The 24,629-nt window shown below is 44.9% G+C and overlaps 1 protein-coding gene across 4 annotated transcripts in view; it reads left to right on the top strand.

The window, feature by feature from the left end:
* Positions 1 to 19,110, top strand: part of celsr2 (cadherin, EGF LAG seven-pass G-type receptor 2) — a 363,231-nt gene extending 344,121 nt beyond the window's left edge. Inside the window, exons 29-35 of one of the 4 annotated variants that reach the window (XM_038819553.1) lie at positions 1,185 to 1,307; positions 5,141 to 5,271; positions 7,076 to 7,176; positions 9,708 to 9,878; positions 11,252 to 11,479; positions 15,593 to 15,842; positions 17,539 to 19,110. In XM_038819553.1, the coding sequence (XP_038675481.1) occupies positions 1,185 to 1,307; positions 5,141 to 5,271; positions 7,076 to 7,176; positions 9,708 to 9,878; positions 11,252 to 11,479; positions 15,593 to 15,842; positions 17,539 to 17,560 (1,026 nt within the window). In that variant the 3' untranslated portion in view covers positions 17,561 to 19,110. The other 3 variants (XM_038819551.1, XM_038819549.1, XM_038819552.1) reach the window with 3 other exon arrangements.
* The last annotated feature ends 5,519 nt before the right edge of the window (positions 19,111 to 24,629 follow it).

The raw sequence follows: 24,629 nt of genomic DNA, 5'->3' as shown, positions 1-24,629 counted from the left end.
AATTGGAAGTTTACACAATGGCTGAGAGTTTCCACCGACCCCCTCACGCCAGTGTGGCGAAGTGTTGGCCACTGGCGGGATCTTCCGGTCATGATGAAGTCTATGGGGTTTTCATGACTCTCCCGTCCCACTGCTGGGGAATTCGCCATGGGGGGTGGGTCGACGTCAGCGGGACTGGAAGACCCTGACAATGGGAATGGCTGGCAGTGATGCCCAACATGTTTTAATATTCTAAATTCAGAAGCTAGTTGTCATCACAGTCAAGTTTAGCAAAGATCACTTGCATCCTTAAATTATATATACCATGCATAATGAACATTATTGACCCAGAAAGATCTTGGAAGAATCCTAGAATCCCTACAGTGCAGAAGGAGGCCATTCGGCCCATCGTGTCTACACTAACTCTCTGAAAGAGCATCCTACCTCGGCCCATTCCCTTGTCCTATCCCTGTAACCCCATAACCCCACCTAACCTTTGATCACCAAGGGACAATAAAGAATGGCCAGTCCACCTAATCTCACATCCTTAGACTGTGGCAGGAAACTGGAGAACCCAGAGGGAAACCATGCAGACATGGGGAGAAAGTGCAAATGCAACATAGTCCCCCAAGATTGGAATTGAACTGTGAGGCAGTAGCGCTAACTACTGTGCCACCGTTACACCCTAAAACTATTTGTACTATTTATAATGTATCGTGATAGTGCTCCACATACCTATTTTGTTCATGGTATCTTCAACAATATACACATTTAATAGTATTTTAAAATATCATACTTTTGCTAGTTAACTATTACAAGGCTTTCTCCAATTTTGTTGGCTTGGAATTATTGCATCTGTGTATGTGTATTTTCTTTACAATGCCATCAAATTAAGTATTTTTTAAATTTTAAATTCCTTTACTGTTGCAATTGAAGGCTCTCATGTCCAAAGGACTATTTGTTGCTCACTGGGCTGTGTTACTGAGGAGCCATGCTGAAAGTGCAATTTAATGTTCCATGAATCTTGTGCAATCATAAATAGCAGTAATGCATTTTCATTCACGGAAATGGGTTTTACAGGAACTAAAGTAGTAAAATATTTATACACCTTGTGTTAATAAGAGCAACGAGTGGCAATTTGCCAGAAAGACTGAGCTTGTCACATGAAAGAAATGTCAATGTGCTAATAACTTTCTTGCTTATAGGGCCCATTCATCTTTATCTTCCGCTGCATCCTCAACGAGGAAGTAAGAAAAGCCTTTAAGTACGCTTTCAGTAAGAAGCACACCGACGATACAGTGGGCACAACAAAATCAACACTGGCATCAGTTAGTAGCTTATTTTTGTCTTTTCTTCTTTGCGCATTAGCTCCCCACTATCAGCTGAAAAAAGCTCAATGAAACCCCAATCGAATAACATTTTATTTTCCCACGAGTACAATTTTTCCAAAATTATATATTACAAACATGCTCTTATAATATTGCTATGTTTTAAGACTGACACTTTAGTTTAGAGCAAAATGGAGGAATGGAGGCGGTCGTGTGATCTGTTCTGAATTCTGCCCGACAACGAACTTGGATGACTTGGTGATTCAAAGCAGGCCCAAATTTCTCATTGGAAAGAAGATGCAAAATGTTCACAACTGCATAAAATGGCAAGAACATGTGTGTTGACCATGGGTAGACTATTAGCCTCGAAGTGACAGGGAGTTGTTAAGAATGTCAGATTTTGTAAACAGTTCGAAATATTATTATTAATTCCAAGATAGAATGAAATTGGGGGTCTGGAGGATAGCTAATTAGGCATTCTACCTGGATACAAGGCTCATGTGATTCATGTTGTCATGGGGATAGCACGCCAATGTAGTATCAGTTTACAGGATATTGTTGAACCTGACAGAGACAGGACAGCCTGCAAGAATCAGAGAGAGAGAGAGAGAGTGAGAGAGAGAGTGGAGTAAGAGGTAGCCAGTCCTGCACCTGAAGTAGAGAAAATGTTGTCTTTATTATTCACCACAGAGAAAGTGAGTGGCTCATGCTCAGAGTGCAGAGACCAAGAATGAAATTCTCTCAACCCACCTGCGGCAGGTTTGATGGCAGGTGGGCTGCAGATTCAGACAGCAGCCAAAAATTCAGAAACCTGCCGGCATAAAATCAAATTGCAATTCTCCCAGACAGCAGTTTACTGGTGGGTCAGTCATCCCACTGGCTGGTGACGTTAACGCTATTTACATTCTTTTGCATCTCATGAATGCTCATTAAAACTCTGCCTGCCGGTGTCCCGTCAGACCTTCCAAACTTGCATCACATCAGCGGAAAATCACATTGGCAACAAACTCAATTGATAGACTGTCGTGGACAAGGCAGCCTTCACCAGAGGCTTCAAGGAGATTGCAACAAAGTCTAGCTGCCATAGTGCTGCGCTGCCCCTGATGTGCTGAACAACTCTCTGCCAGGCCAGGCAGGTTCCTGGCCTCCAACACCATGCTGAACTGTTCTTCATAGACTGCGCAATGCTGCTTGATCCATGAACTGTCTTACATAAGCCATCTCAGATCACTACTGTGCCTGGATTTCGGTAGAGCCAGAGTCTCCTTCCCCCTAGAGTCACACACAGAGTGTTTATTTGGACAACACCCTGCTGCAGGATTTGTGCAGTCACCGCATCAAAAATCTGCAGCAGGATTCTCCGACCCCCCGCTGGGCCGGAGAATCGCCGGGAAACGGCGTGAATCCTGCCTCGATGCCAGCTGCCGGATTCTCCAGCGCCGGTTTTTCAGCGGGGGCGGGAATCACGTTGCGCCAGTCGGGGACCATTGGCAGTGCCCCCCCCCCCCCCAGCGATTCACCGCTCCATGATAGGCCAAGTGGCCGCCCGTTTTAGGCCAGTCCCGCCGGCGTAAATCAAACAAGGTCCTTACCGGCGGGACCTGGCTCTGCGGGCGACCTGCGGAGTCTTCGGGGAAGCGTGGGGGGATCTGGCCCGTGGGGGGGAAGGGGGGGGGCACGGCCTGGCCCGCGATCGGGTCCACCGATTTGTGGGCGGGCCTGTGCCGTGGGGGCACTCCTTCCTCCACGCCGACCGCTGTAACAGGCCGCCATAGCCGGCACGGAGAAGAACCCCCCTGCGCATGCGCTGGGATTATGCCAGAACAAGCTGGTGCTCCTGCGTATGTGCCAACTTGCGCCGGCCGGCGGAGGCCCATCGGTGCCGGTTGGCGCGGCACCAACCCCGCCGGCGCTGGTTGGCATGGTGCCAACCCTGCCGATGCCGGCCTAGCCCCTGAAGGTACGGAGGAATCCGCACCTTCCGGGCGGCCCGACGCCAGAGTGGTTCACGCTACCTCTTGGCGCCGGATAGGGGAGAAGTCCGGCCCTGGTTGATGTGTGAGGCGGGGGCGGGGGGGGGGGGGGCGGAGATGGGTACAATGGCAAAGACAAGCTCAGGCTACGGGGGCTAAATGGAAGGAGGGCTATGCAAGGAGGGGGTGGGGGATGGGTAAAAGCTAGAGGGCAATGTACAAGTAGTGGAGTGAGGGAATAATGAGGGCTCAAGATAGGCAGAGGGGCAAGGAGGTGTATAAAGAGTTCAACCAATGGAAAGCAGAGGGAAAACTGAGGGGAGGGAAGTTGAATACCGAAACGTAGGAAAACAAGGGGGTCAAATGGATAGCACATGGGACGGCATGGTGACTCCGTGGTTAGCACTGCTACATTACTGCGTCAGGGATCAGGGTTCAATTCTGACCTTGGGTGACTGTATGGAGTTTGGACATTTTCCTTTATCTCTGCGTGGGTTTCCTCAGGGTGCTCCTGGTTTCCTCACACTGTCCGAAGATGTGCAGGTTAGGTGGATTGTCATGTTAAATTGCCTCTAAGTGTCCAAGGATGTGCAGGTTCGAAGAGGCTACAGGGTTGGGGCAGGGGAATGGGCCTAGTTAGAGTGCTCTTTCAGTGGGTCGGTGCAGACTCGATGGGCCAAATGGCTTCGTTCAGCACTTTAGCAATTCTATTCTATTCTTCCATTACTGGCAAGGGATGAATGCAGTCTGCACTTATGGGGTAGGATCCTGATCATGTTCCACATGAGGGGTGGCTCACACAATCATTGAACAGTTCACGGCTGCAGTTGTTTGTGACGGTTGCTGGTGTCCACGCAAACATGGGGAGAACATGCAGACTCCACACAGGCAGTGACCCATGCCGGAAATCGAACCTGGAACCCTGAAGCTGTGTACTAACTGTGCTAACCACTGTGCTGTACTTTTCTGTTACTATAATCGTTTAACATCAACGAGACTGTAAATAATATAACATTCTCTCAGGTATTCTTATCTTTATCTGAAAATCACAAATTTTTAGAAGCAAATGGACTAATGCTTGAATATTGACTATTCCAAATATAAAAGGTTGGCCTGATTTTTCTGGTCTCCGGATCGTTAGAGACTGGACGTACCGCTGAGATGGATGTCAGGACCCTGTGGAAGTAGTGATATACTGACCTATGTAGGAATTGCCTGGGAAGTTTCAACTTCCAATTGCCATTGCCCTGGTCCCCAGGATGTTCCACGAATGTCTCCAACTCTGAGTTAGTTGGGGCAGTTCTAATATACTTGCCTAGATGGTTACCCAGGAAATGTTAGACAGCCGAAAGCCTACCCTAATTCTTAGTTAACTACAGAACTGAACTCACTTTAACCCATCTCATCCACCTGCCATACCACCAACCAGCTGCCCTACCCACCTCACCCACCTGTTGCACTACCCACCTGCCACACTATCTACCTGCCACCTCACCCATTTGCCCCTCAACCATCTATCCCCTGCTCAACTCACCTATTTAATAAACGCACAAACTCTACCCACTTATCTATCCACCCTATCCATTACTCATTCATATTGGCATAAATAAATATTATAAAAACACTATAATAACATTCGAGCGGAAACATATATGTTAACAATTTGTGTAAGCATCTGAAATACATGGATGTTTGTTGACTTTGAAAAAATGATCTGAATTATATTTTCTTCTAACAGAACAAAGTCTTTTTGACACGTTTCTCCATAAATGAGATGCTCTTAGTGTTGGCACTGTTTCATGAAATAGTTGGTTTGAAGAAACATGATCATTGTAATTGCTTCATGCCTTTTGTTTTAAGCAGTCTTTGTGTAATAACACATACATTGATGGCCGTACTTATCGCTCAGCCTTTGGAGACTCGGCTGGGTCAGTGAGCAGCACTTCAAGGTCAGGGAAAAGTCACAACAGCTACATTGCATTTGTTCTCAGGTAATATGACATGGTGGAAGCGCTCTTGACATTATTGATGTTATCGTGATTTTAAAAACTGTCCTGACTTGACATTTTGCTTTCACTGGTCGCTTAGTCAAAATCCTGGAACTCCCTCCCTAACATCACTGTCGGTGTACTTACACCACATGGATTGCAGTGGTTCAAGAAGGCAGCTCACCACCACCGTCTCGAGGCCAATTAGTAATGGACAATAAATAATGGCCTAGCCAGCAACTCCTTCATCCCGTAAATGACTTAAAAAATTTCTAAAATGTGTTCCCAGTCATGACTGAATTCCCATTGGCAAACAAAATTAATTGTGTCAACGGACATTTAAATGTATTTTTAATCTCAAAGATGTTTTGAAATCATGTCGTTTTTCTGTGAGGAAGGATGACAATCAAAACCGATATAGTAGACAGACAGTATTATAAAGCCAAGGTGAAAGCAATGTTATGGTTTGGGTTCAGACAGATAGTGAACAACAAGGAAAGATGGTTAACCACTGTCATAGTCACATATTGCTGTCCTTGTAACTTTGATAAGGCCGGCTCAGTATTTGGGGGATTGAAGCACGGTCAAAGACTTTGGAGAGAAAAGGGGTAATTGCCTGCAATGGAGTTGAGGCAAAGCTGGGTGTTTTGAGAAGGGAGTTGATGATGGCAGATTTTCACCAATATAATATTCTTTTTTAGGAAGTGATCACTATTCAACAATAAATAGAATAGTCAGGCTCATGTTGCTCTGATAGAGCACGGACTTAGGCCTTGGTGCATAGGGCATAATTTCAACATTTGCAGTTGATACAAAACTTGGAAGCCTTGTGAACTGGAAGGAGGTTAGTATCGAACTTCAAAGGGACATAGGCAGACTGGTGGAATGGGTGGAAGATTAAATTAAATACAACGAAGAGCAAACTGATTCATTTTGATGGGAAGAAAGTGGAGAGACAATGTAAAACAAAAGGTACAATTCTAAAGTGGGTGCAGGAGCAGAGGCACCTGGGTGTATATGTGCCCAAGTCATTGAAGTTGGCAGGACAGGCTGAAAGCACGATTAATAAAACTGTATAAAATATTGGTGCGGCTTCAACTGGAGTATTGCGTCCAGATCTGGGCACCACATTTCAAGACAGATGTGAAGGCGTTAGGGAGAGTGCGGAAAAGATTCACAAGAATGGTTTCAGGGATGAGGAACTTCAATTTTTTAGAAAGATTGGAGAAGTTGGACCTGTTTTCCTTGGAGAAGAAGGTATAGAGGGCATTTGTTAGAGATATTCAAGATCATGAGGGGTCTAGACAGAGTAGATCGGAAAAAACGGTTCCCATTGGTGGAAGGATCAAGAACAAGAGGGCAGAGATTCAAGGTAAATGGCAAAAGAAGTAATGGAGACATGAGGAGCAACTTTTTCACGCAGCAAGTGGTTAAGATCTGGAAAGCACTGCCTGAGAATGTGGTGGAAGCGGATTCGAAGCATCCAAGAAGGAATTGGATTGTTATCTGAATGGGGAGAAGGCGAGGGAATGGAACTTGGTGCATTGGTCATTTGAAGTGACGATGCAGACAGTGCGCGAAACGGCCTCCTCCTGTGCCATAACTATTCTGTGGTTCAAAATCCTGAGCAAATATCAAAGTAAAGTTTATTGTATAAACACACCAATCATGTAAGGATAACCTGAGGCTTTGTTCACTTCTGCAGCCATGCCTGTATTTCATGGTTGAATTTGTGGCCCTTTGTATATATGCCTGCATTAACATCACTAGCTACACTGTTGACAACAAATGATTCTCCTTTCTTTAGGGAAGAAGCTGCTTTGAATAACAGTACCTCGAGTCAAGCCCATGTTGCCCTCACTGATCATGCCACTTCCTTATTCCATGAAATTAAGGCAAACCCAGATGGTAAGAAGTCATATTGGTGCCTCTTTCACTCATCAATTCTATTGCATTATCTTATGTCCTAGATCAAAAACTTCTGGAAGATGTGCAAGCCCAAATTTATTAATAACAGCTTTTCAACCAAATTTAATTCAAATGTATTCAATTCATTAAGCTTCATAAAACCCAGTTACAGTAAATATAGAGTAACTATTATGACTTGGCTATTCTTTAGGAATGGGTCAGTCGTTCTTTGTATTGCCTTAAAATAAGCCCTTTTTAGCACAAGAAACAAGAGTAAGTTTATTTTCAAAATCTCTGATAATGTTAGTGGTACAGTCACCTTAAATTCATGCAAGTTATTGGCATTGTTTAGCACTAGGAATTTCACTATAGTACCTCAATGCTGACTTTGCTATACATTTTAACTGTAATTTGCCTTGAACACACAACGTTGGGTGGGAGGGTGAGCTGTGAGGAGGATGCAGAGATCCTTCAGTGTAATTTGGACAAGTTGAGTGAATGGGGAAATGAATGGCAGATGCAGTATAACTTGGTTAAATGCAAAGTTATCCACTTTGGTAGCAAAAATAGGAAGGCAGATTATTATCTAATGGCCATAAATTAAGAGAGGGGAATGTGCAATGAGACCTGGGTCTCCTTGTACACCAGTCACTGAGGTAAGCCTGCAGATGAAGCAGGTGATAAAGAAGGCAAATGGTATGTTGGCCTACATTGAGAGAGGATTCAAGTACAGGAGCAGGGATGTCTTGCTGCAATTAAAGAGGGCCTTAGTGAGGCCAAACCTGGAATATTGTGAGTACTTTTGGTCTCGTTATCTGAAGAAGGGTGTTCTTGCAATAGAGGGAGTGCAGTGAAGGTTTATAATGATTCCTGGTATGGAAGTTATCACATATGAGGAGAGATTGAGTCAGTTCGGATTGTATTTGCTGGAATTCAGAAGATTGAGGGGCAATCTCAAAGAAACCTATAAAATTCTAACAGGGGAGATGCAAGAAGGATGGTAGAGGTGTCCAGAACCAGGGGTTACAGTCTGAGGAGTACAGTCTGATAGACCATTTAGGACTGAGGTGAGGAGAAATTTCTTCACCCAGAAAGTGGTGAACCTGTGGAATTTGCTACCGCAAAAAGCAGTTGAGGCCAAAACACTCTGTTTTCAAGAGGCAGTTAGATATAGCACTTGGGGCGAAGGGGATCAAATGATATGAGGAGAATGCAGGATCAGGCTATTGAGTTGGATGATCAGCCATGGTCATAATTAATGGCGGAGCAGGCTCGAAGGGCCGAATTACCTCCTCCTGCTCCTATTTTCCATGTATGTTTCTATGTTTCTAACACCTGAAGAAGAGAATTATTTGACAGTGTAAGTGAGGTTAGCATCCTTTCTGGTTCTGGATATTGAACAAAAGATAGAAATGCTTAAATGCTTTTTATTAACAGAGAATAACCTTCATGGAATTTTTGATTTGCTTTTCACTATCGATATTGGTGGAAAGGATGTACCAGTAAATTTCCATTTCCTGAGGTGATTAGTGGATATATAATCCAGTCGGATTCTTCCATTCAGAATAGTTGCCATGAACATACCTGAAGCAATGTAACCCAGGGGAAGCGTGTTGGACGCATAAACTAGAGGTCGCTGGATCAAAACCCTCCTCTCCTGTGTTTTGTAGGGTGGCACGGTAGCACAGTGGCCAGCATTGTTGCTTCACTACGCCAGGGACCTGGGTTCAATTCCCGGCTTGCGTCACTGTCTGCACGTTCTCCCCGTTTCTGCGTGGGTTTCCTCCGGGTGCTCCGGTTTCCTCCCACAAGTCCGAAAGGCGAGCTTGTTAGGTAAATTGGGCATTCTGAATTCTCCATCAGTGTACCCGAACAGGCACCGGAGTGTGGCAATTATGGGATTTTCACAGTAACTTCATTGCAGTGTTAATGTAAGCCAACTTGTGACACTAATATTATTAAGTTTTTCCTCACAGGGAAGAAATATATGATATAATGCTTTCAAACAGGAATAGAACTTTCCATTGTTTTGCTGCTTCTTTAGTTAACACAATGTTCAGTGTTTGAATATACTTGTGTTGAAAAGGTTAATATTGCATCACTTAAGACTGCCATTGAATGAATATCTTTAACTAAATTCTCTCATAATCTTGAATGTTATTAATGGAGTGATGCCCATTCACTGAGCAGTGTATCTTAGATGACCATGCTTTAAGAGATTGATTATATGTTGTTTGTGAGACATAATGTGGCACATAACTGATATATAAAAAATGTTGAATACCAGTGAAATGATCCATGAGAATTGGTAGAATGTATAAAATACTCTTCACTCACACTGTCAGTGAAATGGAACCTCAGATCAGTACACGTTTTACATGAAACCTCTGCACTCACATTGCCTACAATGTGTCGCAAGGGTTGGTTGAGACACAGAACTCAACATTCATAACATTTATGGATTGTTGTCTCTTAAACAGTATCTTTGAATTTGCTCCAGAATGATGATCAACTGTTGCATTCCTTTTCAGAACATGATTCAGACTCTGACAGTGATCTGTCTCTGGAAGATGACCAAAGTGGATCTTATGCCTCCACTCATTCTTCAGATAGTGAAGAAGATGATTATCAAGGAGACCCAGGTTGGGAGAAAATTATATCCCCGAATAATGAAAAACATCCTAACCACAGTACACTGAAAGGTAAGCATAAAACTATTCAGGTTTCCCTATTACACCCAGGCTGGTACATGACACCAGCTATGAACCCACTGAACTCGCGATTCGGGGATCAGCGATAGAAATCCCAGGAGCATTACCTCATCTGTGTCATTTAATTCTCTTATTTGTAACTTAGTTTTAACTGTACAGCAATCCATTTATTCAGAAGTGCAATCGGAGAATCGGCGCAACCACGCCACGACGCCCCAATGCCAGCACTTTCTCCGAGGTGCAGAGAATCGGCGCCATTTGCGCTGGTGCGTTTGGCGCGGCGCTGGCCGCGAGCTGCTGGAATCGGCGGGGTGCCGATTCTCCTGCCCGGATGGGCCGAGCGGCCGCGCGGATACGACAGAGTCCCACCGGTGCCGTTCACCCCTGGTCGCTGCGAGCGGGAACTCTGCACGAATGGTCGGGGGTGGCCTGTGGGGTGGGGGAAAGCGATCCTTCACCTGGTGGGGGCCTCCGATAGGGTCTGACCCGCGATCGGGGCCCACCAATTGGCGGGGGCTGGCCTCTCCCGCCCCTGGGCCTTTTTGGTGCATGGCCAGACCCTGAACACCGATGCCACGTTGATTCGGGGCCGGAGCGCTAAAGAAGGGCCCCGCGCATGTGCAGGTTTGCGCGGCCCAACTGCTCATGCGCAGGTTGGTGCGGCGCCCATTTGGCGCTGGGAAGGGAGGCTGGAGCGGCGTGAACCGCTCCAGTGCCGTGCTGGCCCGCTGTGGGGGACAGAATCGGTCGTACCCGGGCCCGTTTCATGCCATCATGAAACGCGACGGCGTTCACGACGGAGCGAACACTTGGTCTCCATTTTGGAGAATCGTCTCCCCAATTGCTTATAAATTAGCACAAGAATGTTGTCTTAGCTGAGAGCTTGTGTGGCTTCCTATCTTAAGACTAATTTAAAATATTGATATCAGACATTAAATTATTGTTGAGGATTTTATTGCATTCTTAAGGATGGAGTGGCAGCGTTCATCGTCAGTAGGTGCTTAAATACAGAAATTGTGACTTCAGTCATGGTTTTGTACATGCACTGGTTTATCAATGGGCTACGTTTGTTAATGCAAACTCAACCATGCAACTGGATTTCACATTGTGCTTATCAATATGAAACCCACGTTTGTGTGAAAAAATGTTCAAAATAATTAAGTCGCAAGGCTCAACTTCTCCAACATAGAAACACTTTAATCAGTTTAGACATTTGGAAATGTTCAGAAATAAATGAGAAACCTTCAGTAATTACAATACTCAAGGCAACGGCATGCATTTAGATTTATGCCCAGATCTGCGGAGAAAAAAATAGCAGCCTGTCATTTGTTTATTTTAAAATCAAATTTCAATTGGTTTTCTAGTGGACAATATAACAAAACCTTATTGGCCAGGAGAGTTTATGACAACAGCAAGTGAAAGTGAAAGTCACGGTGGGTCAGAGAATCTGAAGGTCGAAACCATGGCAAATATTGAACTTCACCGAGAAAAGCTCAATCATTTGGAAGAAAAGCCAAAGGAGAATGGAGACACTCTGTACAAAGAAAATGCTTTAACATCATTGCCTAACCCGAATGCACAACCTCAGAAAGGTAACTCCTGTTGAAAATCTTTTCATTTGTGCAAAATTTGGTTAGAAATTAGCATCTTTTGGCAGGTTGGTTTATGGAGACGTTGGTCCATTTTATGTGGATAGTGATGAAGGAATTGTGCCCATTCACAACAGAGTTTTCACAGGCTTTTGAGCAGAGATTTGCACAGATTGGATGCTTGAGCCAGTGAAGCTCACTTCCCCCTGTGGCATATGTGAGCAGGGCAGAAAACATTGAGGCACTTCAAACAATCACATTGAAGGACCTTCACTGAGACACACAGAGTGTAAACTAGGATGCGTAAACCAGAAAGTGGCGTTTAGATTTAAATCACATACACTGGGATTTTCCAATCCTGTCATTAGTGGGCATCATCGCTGGGGGATGGGAAAATCCTGCCAGTACAGACAGTACAATAAAAGAGTGGAAATGAAAAATGGAATTGAGAGAGATAAAACTTACAGTCAGACGTAAGCAAAAAAAAAATTTATTAAAACCTCCTATGCTTATGAAACTCTTAAGAAAGCGGACTTCATATTTGTTAAAATGTAACTTTCAGGGCCAGAGACAATGGGTGGGATTCGCTGTGCCAAAATCATGTTCGGCGATTCTCCGTGGACCGGAGAATCGCCGCAAGTCGCGCGACGCCTGTCGGGGGCCATTGAAAGAGAAAACCGCGGCAATTCTCAGCTGGCAGCTGGCCGAGTTCCCGCCAACGTGGATCACTCATGGTTCCACCCGGCGGGATCTCGGAGTGGCAGTTGCGTGACCCAGTCTGCGGCCGCCTTGGTGGGGGGGGGGGGGGGGGGGGGGGGGGGGGAACGGGGTGATGTCACCGGAGCAGACCCCCAGAACTGCCAGGCTCGCGATCCGGGGCCACCGATCAGTGGCCGCGCACGATCTGAGGGTGGCCTATATAGTTCGGGGCGGCTTGCTCTTTGGGTCCGCCTTGTTGTGCAGGGCCGCCGTCATAGCACGCACATGCGCGGACCTGCGGCCGGAATTGCAGGGCCCCGTATCGGCAGCCAGACTACTCCACGGCCCTGCATGTCCCCTTCAAAACAAAGAATCAGAGTGATTTGCACCCGTATTTTCGCGGGTGTGGGGACATAGCCCCATTTTCAGAGAATTCCGCACAGTATATCTGAATGCGCCAGCCCTATCTCTTTCTGTTTAGTAGCTAAGTACAACCAGTTCACACCCTAACTTGGATTTCAGGACAAAGTCTATCGGCAAGGTATTGTTCTCGCAGAACTTGGGTGGAGCAGTGTAACTTGGACTGCTAGTTCCAAATTTCTAGGTTTTTCTTTTATAAATTTAGAATACCCAATTCATTTTTTCCAATTAAGGGGCAATTTAGCATGGCCAATCCACCTAACCTGCACATCTTTGGATTGTGGGGGCGAAGCCCACGCAAACACGGGAGAATGTGCAAACTCCACACGGACAGTGACCCAGAGCCGGGATCGAACCTGGGACCTTGGTGCCGTGAGGCAGCAGGGCTAACCCACTGCGCCACCGTACTGCCCTTAAATTTCCATGTTTAACTGCACATGTGTGCACTCCACAAAATGCTATCTTACTCACGCCTTAATAACGATGAACACTGATGACCTCATCATTATCCTCAACACAAAAGCTGGGCTATTAATTTATGGGACAGGACCTTTTGCTCCTTGACATTTCTGACCCATTCAATGACCTTCTGTTAAGAAGGAATCATGTCTCATCCTGATCATCTTAGTCTCCAACCTATTCCGCCAATATATTGAAGTGGTTCTCAAAAGTAGGAATCAGCAGTTCACCCTGTGGAAAATCACAGCTCCATTTGCCATCCTACGGGTCTGTAACAGTACATTTGATACCTATGTGTAACTTAACTATGAATGAATGTTATTCCAGCATTTTGATATTCTAAACCCTTCAATTTCCAATCATGAGACTGAAACTGTAACCAATAAAGATATGGGGCGGGATTCTCCCAGCTCGGGGCCGGGCCGGAGAATCCCCGCAATCGGGCCATGCCGCCCAAACGCCGGCACGCGATTCACCGCAGAGCGGAGAATTGGTGCCGGTGCGTTTGGCGCGGTGCTGTTGCGGGCTGCCGTTCTCCGGCCCGTATGGGCCGAGCGGCCGCTCTAAAAAGGCAGAGTCCCGCCGGCGCCGTCCACACCTGGTCGCAGCCGGCGGCAACTTGCGCGCAGGATCAGGGGGCAGCCTGTGAGGGGGGGTAGGGAGACTCCAACCCTGGGGGTTGCCTCTGACGGGGCCTGGCCCGCGATCAGGGCCCACCGATTGGCGGGCCGGCCTCTCGCTCCCCGGGCCTATTTTCTTACGTGCTGGCCCCTGAACTCCCGCGCCATGTTGCGTCAGGGCCGGCACGTTGAGGCAGGCCACCACGCGCGCGTGGGCTGGCGCCAGTGCCACTGCGCATGCGCGGGTCCCGCAGCGCACAGTTCGCACTGGGGTGGGAGTCTGGCGCGGTGTGAACCGCTCCAGCGCTGTGCCTGCCCCCTGTAGGGGCCAGAATCGGTACTCCCTGCGGCCCATTCACGACGGCGCTTCCGATGGCGTGGACACTCTGCTGCCGAATGTGAGAATCCACCCATGGGCTGGGATTCTCCGTTTGCGAGACGGGCTTTTCACAGTAATTTCATTGCAATGTTAATTAATGTAAGTCTATTTGTGACAATAAAAAGATTATTATTATTGTATTGTTCTCCTGCCAGAGCTGAATTGCACTCATGCCTGGAGTACAAATCAGGAAGCGATTCCCAATCCTTAGCCATGGAAACTTATACATGGCAAGGATTGCGAAGAATTCCCTAATAAAGAGGTCTCTGGTGGAGGCCTCTTAGGGGGTCTCTAGTGGGGGGTATTGGGGCGGAGGTCTGATGGGGGTGAGCTGGGGAGGCCTTGCATTGTGGGGGGCAAGATGGCCCTCATATGGGCTTTGGGGCAATTCCCTTAAAGGGTTACTCCCTTGGCCCACCACGAGTCCACCGCATCAGGTACACACTTGTCAAGACCTGCACCAATTCTTGGCCCTCATGATTCCTAGCCCAGAGGACCGGAGAATCATGAGGGCCTGGAAAATATGGTGCTTGGCCCATTAATAGGATGCAAATGGAGCTTAGTGGCCCATTTGCATCCTCCCTTTAGTGCTGGGCACTGATCCCATTTTCTGCTCGACTGGATTCTCCTCCACCAGCTGCCGGTAGCAGATTTCCAGTCGTAGCGGAGAATCCAGCCCTATGTGCCCTGATGAACAAAGTTATCTTAATCCTCAGAAAAGTTTATATTGTATCATTATTTATGGTGCTTGCTTTATTTGTTCTTGTTCATAGACTCGACGCATAAATTTCAGTTATAGAGTCATAAAGTACAGAAGAAGCCCTTCGGCCCATCGAATCCGCACCAACAAAACTACATTAAATCTACACTAATCCCACTTCTCAGCACTTGGCCAACAGCCTTGAATGTTCTGACATTTCAAATGCTCATCGATGCACTTAAAATTTGTGAGGTTTGCTGCCTTTTCAACCATGCCAGGCAGAGCATTCCAGATACCCATCACCCTCTGAGTGAAAAAATATTTCCTCAAATCCCCTCTAAACCTCCTGCCCCTCGCTTTTTGTGTCATCTGCAAACTTACTTATCATCCCCCCCCCCACATTCTCATCTATATGTTGATCCATTGTTACTCAGTAGTACCCCTCAGCGCCTGATAACCCACTTCATAACATTTCCGATAGTCCAGAAACCTGGGTGCTTTTTGGATGTTGACGTTGCTGGCAAGGGCAGCATTTGTTGCCCATCCTCACTGCCCTTCCTTTTGCTGTCTGATGGACACATTAGGGCCAAACTGATAGTCATTCCTTACTTCCAACATGCATTTTAGCTGTGACCTTTAACAATGTTTTTTATCTGCCTTGGTTGAGATGAGCGACAAGATTACAGGCATTTTGTTCCCTCTGTTACAAAAATGGTTCATCATTAATCTGTCAAATGTCAGTCACTTTTTTTGTAGATATTTGTGGTAAAGCATGGGAAATAAACTGCGGCTTTCAATAAAATTGTGAAATGTTTTCAACCTCCTTTTGAAACTAACAGGCATTCTGAAAAATAAGGCGTTACCACTCTTCTCAGAGAAGAACAGCATCAACCGAATTCACAATGAACTTTCCAATCATAGACCAGCCACTGTCTCCTCACGAGCGTCTTCGGTGGGATCCAGTGAAGGCAGCCGGTCAGGGGGTGTAACAAAGCTGAGGCAAACAGCAGGGGAGCAGATGAATGGAGTAATGCCCATACCCATGAGCATTAAAACAGGCACGGTGGATGAAGATTCGTCAGGGTCCGAGTGAGTGTCTCTTCTACATGTCCTCAAAGCTAATTAATAAAAACACGTCACAGAAGGCAATTGGACCAAATCACTGGAGTAAAAAAGCATGACATATTTCTAAAACCCCTGGTAATGTGGAGGATATTACTTCAATTTGTACAGTTTTTCCAGTGCTGGGATCCAGTTGTTGCTACCCAAAAGCTTGATCAATATTTCTGGCCCAAAGGAGCACAGAGTATGAAATATTTAAAACCCAGGGACAATTAAGTCGACAATTTATATTACAAGAAAATATTGGTCTTAAAATTACAGTTTTAGAAAAGGCCTCTTCAAAATAAATGAGTTAAATGCCTCTGTCAAAATATGAGCAAGACCTTCAACCAAATATATTAAGTATTTATAAACATTATTCCATTGTGAATTTCAGGATCAATTTTTGGAAAACATTCTCTTTATATACTTCTCACCTGGAATAATCTTCTGACCTTATGTAATTCAGCTTATTATTCAATGGCTTTATGTAGATTATTTATTTGAATAATAGACTGTAGTAATTGTGCAGATCAAGAGTTTGAAGGTTGCAAAGAGGTGAAGATATGATCACCTTAGTTTTGCAAAGGAAGCTTTTCACTAACACCTTGCACGAGATGCCCATTAGGGTGAAATTACGTTTTGATGTCCCAATATTTGGCAAGCCATGAAGATCCACTTAAGATCCTGTTACAGTTGTTTATTTATGCAGAGAAATTAAGTTTACAGAGCACAGAAAATATCTGCAGAAACCATGGGCTAGATTCTCAACTTGACACCAGGGCATTTAACTGGGGTTGTTCTCCTAGGAGAAGTAAATGGAAATTCAACAGTGCTTTTCAAAATCATGAGGTGCCTGGACATAGGGAGAAACTGTTCCCATTGGCAGAGCAGGAGGACAATGCTTTAACGTAAAACAACAAAAGAAGCAACAGGGAAACAAGGAAAACCTTTTTTTACACAGCGCATGGCTGGGACCTGGAAAGCGCTACCTGAGAAGTGTGGTGGAGGCAGGTTCCGTTAAGCCTTCAAAAGAGATTTGAATAATTATCTGAAGCAAAAAGATTTGCAGGGTTAGGAGCAGGGTTGGAGGATTTGGGACTAGCTGAGTTGCTCTCCCAGAGAACCAGTACAGACATAACAGGCCAAATAATTTGTTTCTGTGCTCCATCCATTCGATAATTCCATAAGCATTTTGGGATTTCCTTGCGTTATCTTTAAGAAGCAGGACAACATTTGGCATAATCTATGCTCCGTAGCATCTTTGATATCACTGAACTATGGTCTATCAAAGAAACAGCGTAGTGATCTGAATAGATTTTTCTCGTTCAAAGCATACTTATCGCTCAATATTGTTCTTTTTAAAAAGCAAGGCGTTATTTTCATCCCTGAATTTGACACAAAGATATGTTCAGTGCTATAAATTAAAATTAATATATGTACATCTCTTATTTATGAATTATAAACTAATTTATGTTCCCTTTCTCTCCTCATCAAACTTGTAGATTTCTATTTTTTAATTTTCTCCATTGAAACATTTACACAGTTGATTTGAAACAATATTTCACTGTCAGCCATATACTTCCAGCTATGAAATGCACAGTTGATTTCCATCACACTATTTTCAGCATATAAACATGGTCATGCATTTTTCTTTTCCTTTTGTCCTTTCCACACTCAGTAGCAGTGATGAGACCTCGATATGACCTCTCTTGTCAACATAGGACACGATGGATTGCTAACGCTGCGATCACTTCGGACAGCACTGGTAACTTGATGTGCCTTGTCCCAAGGAACAAAGCTGCACATAAGCAAATTCTCTAACGTGGAAAGGAAAGAAACTACCGTCATCCAACGTGTGCGTCTGGAAGAAGTGACTTGTTACTGTCAGTGCCAAATCATGCTGAGATGCTGTACTGTTTACCCGCAGTACTGTGGACAAGGCAGGTGCTTGGAGACTACCTTACAAAATAATCAAAACGCACCCAGACATACTTCAGGAGCAGTGAGGACAGAGCGCAGAGCAATTAAAATTCAAAGAAGCAAATTCGAGCTTCAGAATGTCATGTTCTCATACAATGTGCAGAAGAATGGAAGAATTAAAGCTTCAGGGAATTTATTGTAACTACTGTTTATATGATAATTCGTGATATGGTTCATGGTTATAGCCCTGTGTCAAAAACTCCCCTGGACAATCTCGACCACAAGCTTATTTGACTCTTTGACTCAGCTTCAGGTTGTAAGAGACACATTATATGAATAATATCAATTGCCTTACAATAAGGTATCAGAACAGGTAACTATGGCAATCCTAAGTTTAAACCTAGTTTTTTTTTTGATGGGCAATGAAAAGCATTTCATTATGTTAAAATTAAGCAAAGGGTTTGCTGCACTAAATACTTGGCTTTTTTTTATTTTATCAATCAAATATTCAGTACAGTGTAATTAATCCAGTATTTTTTACATAAACACAATTATTGTGGTACTTCTTAGGAACTAATGAATGGTGGAGTAAAAACATTCCTTGGCCAGCTTTATTTGGTAATGATAAATCTTTATTTACAATCCAAAAATCCAGTTTGGTATTTTTTTAATGGGTGTTTGGTACCTTTTTTATGCTATTGAGTTTGTCTTTGGGGGGGGGAAACTATATTTGTCACAGGTTGAGCATCTGGCAGGCCCTTTTAATTAGCTCTCACCATGGGCGGGACGGTATGCTGCAACTAGACAAGTGCAAGCCGGTAAACTTTAACCACATTCACCACATATCAGGTAAGGAAAATTGCCTTTAGTCACATGGCCTTCATGCTCCAGCTGTAGTGGAGTTGTCTTCAGACCAATGCCTACTTAAACATTTTTTTTTACAAGACAGTTGTTTGTAGATATTTTGATATAATTTGTAAGTTGTCTTGAGGGAAAATGTGTGCTGTACATGCTTTTCTGTTCGAAGTTGGTTAACATAGTCCTTAAACGAAAAGTTAGTAGGAAATCCAGGATGCTTTATTTAAAGAATGCTGCTCATTTTTTCTGTTAATATGATGTTTGTCGATATTGTATAGATTCAATGTTTCCACTGAAAGCAAAGGCGAACACTGTTTCATGGGAAGAAAATTTGATGATTTTTCCATTGTTGTCATCACCACATAGGACAAGAAAACTAAATGCTTTCTAACAATGAATTGTACAGTGAATTCCTTAATGTACATACTGTAGGTTTTTAAATAAATGTAGTTGAAACAGACACAGTAACTTGAAATTGACAGTGGTATGGCAGATTATTTTATCCTGTGATGGGAGTTGTTTTCTTCCCCGATTTAAAAAAATGTTACTATTCTAATACAATTTAAGAGTTAACTCATTCCTTTGTGATACTTTTCCAATATATTCCTGGATGTACAATTATTAATATTAATGTTAAACAATCACATCTCTGCTGTTTTCTTGCCTCTTTAAATGGGAAATAAATATGCACTCCTGCCCCTTAAAAGCATCATGAACCTGATCGCTACTGAAATGGGCAGCACTCTCAGGAATATAAGACAGCGTCGGATTGGGAAACACTTGCAGGTTCATTGCAGCGTGTAATTTTGCAACTGCACTTGTGATACATTTTCTGCAAGGGAGAAATAACAAGTTCGAGTGGAATTCTTTCCCTGCCCAATACTTGCAAGCATTAACGATTCCAAATGTTTAACAGAAGAGGCCACGTTTTGCTGTCGGAGTTCACCGTTATGGTGCAACAACTTCAGGAACGGATAGCTTCATAGTCAAACTCAGAAATCTAAGCATTGCTGTCCCAAGGCTTGCTGCTCCGATTTTAACTTTGCAAAGATGGCACCTTGCTGAACATTGAAATGCATCGAGTGGCATGAAGTTACTGTATTTGCATTGTATATATGAATTAAACTTGCCACAGAAAAGTAAACTGGTGGGACAGACTAAGGCCTAGATTTCCGTCCACAGGGGAGGAGTGCATATTCAGGTGATATGCTGGCTTGGTGAAACCAGCCTTTAAAAATGGTCAGCTGCAGGTGGGATCTTTGGTTGGGGGAGGGGTGGCATGCGGCAGGCTGAAACAGGAGTCAGGGTGGGCAACCCGGGAGCGAATCCATAGGCTGCCAGGTGGGGAAGCGGGCTGGGCGCAAGGCCTGTTTCTGTGCTCTGGCAACCTCATCCCACACTCCCTATGCACAATCTATGCCAATCCATTTCTCCTGTGGGTTGGCAAGGCTTGTTTCCGTGCTCTTGCAGTGTTTAAAGAAACAATAAAACATCCCTTCAGACTTCATCCCTCTCCCTACCCTCATAGCTCTATATCAACTTAGTGTCAACTCATTCCACCCCACCAAAATGTTGCCTTTTCCCTCATCATGGCAACTCAACTAGTATCATTGGACAGTTCCTTGACAGGTTTGACAGCTCCTGGATAGGTTTGATAGTTCAACAGCTCTTTAACATTTACTGAACAGTCGAACATCTCTTTTACTACTTAATAATAATAATAATCGGTCATTGTCACAAGTAGGCTTCAATGAAGTTACTGTGAAAAGCCCCTAGTCGCCACATTCCGGCGCCTGTTCGGAGAGGCTGGTACAGGAATCGAACCTGCGCTGCTGGCATTGTTCTGCATTACAAGCCAGCTGTTTAGCCCACTGTTCTAAACCCGCCCCTAGTTGACAATTCCAATGAGTCTGTGCGTAAATCGTGGCAAAAAACAGGGCTTTGTGTTTGTTTTAATTATGTTATATGTGTCATATGACAAACAATCCGTTTGGTTCTGACAATTAACTATTTCAAATATTGAGTCTCTTATCTTCAGGATTCACTGTTGGTGATTTTAAAAGAGAGAAAAATACTATTTTATTTTCATTTTTACAATCAAAATGTTTTTTCCTTTTCCTTATTTTTTCTGTGCCTAATTTGGTATTGAATTCAACCTCTCCAGTTGTCACTTCCTTCTCAGTCCATGAGTTGATAAATTGCACAATCCTTCAATATGATTAATCAAGGAGATGCATTATAGGGAGCAATTCTCCCAGGCCATTAGCCCTAGCTGTGATTCCTGCAGGCCCGTTAAATCGGGCCTGAAGCCCAAAACGGGATTCTCGTCAAACGTAAAACCAGTCACGGGTATCCCAGCCCACTCCCCGGGCGAGATCAGGTTCTCATTCAGAGAGGGTGAGAACCTGATCACAACTTATTAACCGCCATTTTAATCTCATTAGCGATATTGAAGTGGAATTCTGCGGCCTCCTGGGGTTGTCTTACTGCTCCAATCTGAAAGTCCCATGGGCACGAATCACTATTTGTCCCTAAAAGCAGAGGTCAGGTGCCAGGGACATCGAGGGGGGGGGGCAAGGAGATGAGTATCCTCTCTGTGCTAATTACAGGGCGATTCGGGGGGTTCTTCATGGGAGGTGTTGGGGTTGGAGGGGCTTGGGCTGGAGGGGCTCAGGCTGGGGGTCTTTCCCAGGATGGGGGTTGTGTGGCAAATCTTACCTGTGTAGCCTTCAACCCTTTGATGCCTCTCTCAGCATGTCACGTTCAAAGCCCTGTCAAATGAAGGTGAAAGCTTTCCCGTTGAAGTTTGGAAACCTTTGAAGTTCATTTTTCACATTCAATTTCAAACTTTTCAAACCTCTGGACTCGCTGAGAAGCCTAAAATCTTTGAACTGCATTGTTTGCTTTCAAGTTTATGGTCTATTACATTTTACAAGCATCTTGATTGACAGGTCCATACTAATTAATTTTAAAAATCATTCCATACCCAGGATCAACCGATGGAACCTTCAGTGGGCTGCCTCCAATGCCAGAATATCTTTCCTTAGGTAAGGGGACCAAACCAGACATGGTCTGACTAGTGTCTTGTATAGTTTTAGCAAGACTCCCTTTTTTATACTCCATTCCCTTTGATATACATGCCAACGCTCCACTTGCCTTCCCTCTTACCTGCTAAATGTGCATGCTAGCTTTTTGAGATTAATGTATGAGTAACCCCAAATTCCTCTGTGCTGCAGTTCTCTCCATCTAAATAATATTCAGTTTCTTTATTCTTCCGAGCAAAGTCCTACAATATTAGTTTCCTACATTACATTCCAAATTTTGGCCCACTCACCTAACCTGTCTATATCCCTTTGTAGACTTGCTGTAACATTCTCACCACTGCCTTCCCACCTATTTTGTGTCATCTGCAAACTTATCAATAATACATTCACTTCCCTCATCCAAGTCATTATATATATATTGTAAATAATTGTGTCCCCCCAGCACTGATCTCTGTGGCAGTCCACTAGTTACAGGTTGTCATCCTGAAAATGCCCCTCTTATCCCAACTCTGTTTTCTATTAGTTAACCAATCCTTTGTCCATGGACTCTTATCTTATTAAGTAACTTTTTGTGCTGCACCTTATTGAACACTTTTGGATATCCAAGGTTATTATATAGACTGTTTCTCCTTTACCTACCCTGCTTGTTACCACCTCAAAATAATTCTAATTAATTAGCCCAGTATGATTTCCCTTTCATGAAGCTATGCGGAATCTGCTTGATTGTATTTCTAAATACTCTGCTATTACTTCCTTTATACTGAATTGTATCATTTTCCAAAGCCAGATGTTGGGCTGGATTCTCTGCAGCCCCGCACCAAAATCGCATTTGCCGCGGGGGCGGCGAATCCACTTTTATGACCGAATCGGGCCCTGCACTGCTCCCGCGATTCTCCGGTCTCTGGAGAATCGCTCTTGCGTGATTTAGCGTCTGGAGGGCCATTGCCAGAAGCCCTCCCAGCGATGCTCCAGTCTCGACTGGCCGAATTCACGATGGCATAGTTATAACCACGTCTGGCCGGTCGGGATCGACTCAGTCCGCGGCCGCCCTGGTGGGCGGGGAGGATCAAGTAACGGGGGGGTCCTTATGGGCGACCGGGGTGGCATCGGGCGGGTTTGATGGAGCGGTGCGGGGCAGATCGTTGGGACATTCTTTGTTGGTCCAGGTCCGCCGGCTGAGTCTACCATCGCATTCGGCGCGGCCGCTGGAAGTCGCCACCGTGCGCATGTGCGGACTTGGAACCGGAAGTGCGGGGGCCCGTTCGCGCAGCAAAAGCTGCGAGAAGCACTCCGGGGCCCTCCCAGCCTCCTGCAGGTAAGTGAATGTCATTTTTTTAAGGAACGTCTGGCATGAAACACCTGCATTTTTTCACCGGTGTGGGGATGTAGCCCCATTTTTGGAGAATACAGCCCGTTACTTGTTTTTGTCTCCCTCCCTTTTTGAATATTGGCAGTTTTCTAAGCCTCTGGTACTTTTATAGGATGTAAGGATTCCTGAAAGATTACTACCAGTGCATCCACTATCTCTGTAGCTACTTTCTTTAATATCCTGGGATGCAACCCATCAGGTCCTGGGGATTTGCCGGCCTTTGGCCCTATTAGTTTCCCTAGTACTTGTTCTCTAGTGATATTTATTTATTTCCTCCTCCATTTTGCCCCTTAATTATTTAGTATGTCTAGAATGTTATTGGTGTCTTCCACCATGAAGACTGACACATGACTTAAGTGTCCCAGCCAGTGGGTAAATCTTTTTTTAAATGTTTTTTATTGGGTTTTTGAACAAAGTATATTTACCGTTATGTACACAGGATAAGAGACGTGTGTGTATATATATATATATCACATATATAGAAGAGAAGGGCACACCCAAATATACCAAAGAGAAGAAAATAGTAAATAATTTTTTAAAATACAATAAAAAATAAAATACAATAACTGGTGGCGTATTGTGCACCAGCTCAACAGCAGCAACTCTGTACACCTGGCAAAATTATTTACAACACATAAGTGGGCGACTGTTGGTGGGGGGGGGGGGGGGGGGGGGTGTGTGTGGAGACTGGGAAGGTAAATATACATTTGGGTGCCGGAGAAACAATTACAGTGGGCAATACCTGAATGGGTTTGGAGTTAGTGTTGTGGCTTGCTTCTCCTGGACGGATCTCGCTGCCGTCTCGCGCTCACCTCCGCTTCTGCCGTTACTCCCGTCTTTTGTCTTTATTCTCCTCGATCCCTGCTCCTGGAGATGCCATGTTCGTTATTGTATCCCGTGCCTTCCTTCCGGCTCTCATTTCCCTGCCTCCCCCCCACCTCCCTGGTTCTCCTCTCTTGTTCCCTGTCTCTTCCCTCTCCCCCTCCCCCCTTCCTGTGATTCGCCTTTCTTTCCTCTTAGGTTTAGTTGTCGTCCACCTCCCCCCCCGGTCTATCTCTCCCTCTCATGCTTTGGCGACTTTCCCCTGATTCTTGGCTACCTTGCTATTTTTCCGCTTGTTCGTTGGCCACAAACAGGTCCTGGAACAATTGCGTTAATGTCTCCCACGTTTTGTGGAAGCCGTCGTCTGACCAGCGGATGGCGCATTTGATTTTCTCCATTTGGAGAGATTCCGAGAGGTCGGACAGCCAGTCTGCAGCTTTGGGTGGTGTTGCTGACCGCCAGCCGAACAGGATTCTATGGCAGGCGATCAGGGAGGTAAAGGCAAGGGTGTCCGCCCTCCTCCCCAGGAATAGATCTGGCTGGTCCAAAACCCCGAAGACCGCCACTTTCGGGCATGGCTCCACCCTCATCCCCACCACTTTGGACATTGCCTCGCAGAAGGCTGTCCAGTACCCTGCAAGCCTGGGGCAAGACCATAACATGTGACCAGTGGGAAAATCTGAGTGATTCTCACTGGCGCTTGGAGCATCTTTGATGTGCCATTCAATGACACGTAGAATTTTTTTAACCCTCAATCAG

The sequence above is a fragment of the Scyliorhinus canicula genome, chromosome 15 (genome assembly GCF_902713615.1).
Source record: "Scyliorhinus canicula chromosome 15, sScyCan1.1, whole genome shotgun sequence".
Taxonomy (NCBI): domain Eukaryota; kingdom Metazoa; phylum Chordata; class Chondrichthyes; order Carcharhiniformes; family Scyliorhinidae; genus Scyliorhinus; species Scyliorhinus canicula.
Note: the sequence above shows the minus strand (reverse complement) of the source record. Positions and strands in the feature narration are given on the sequence as shown.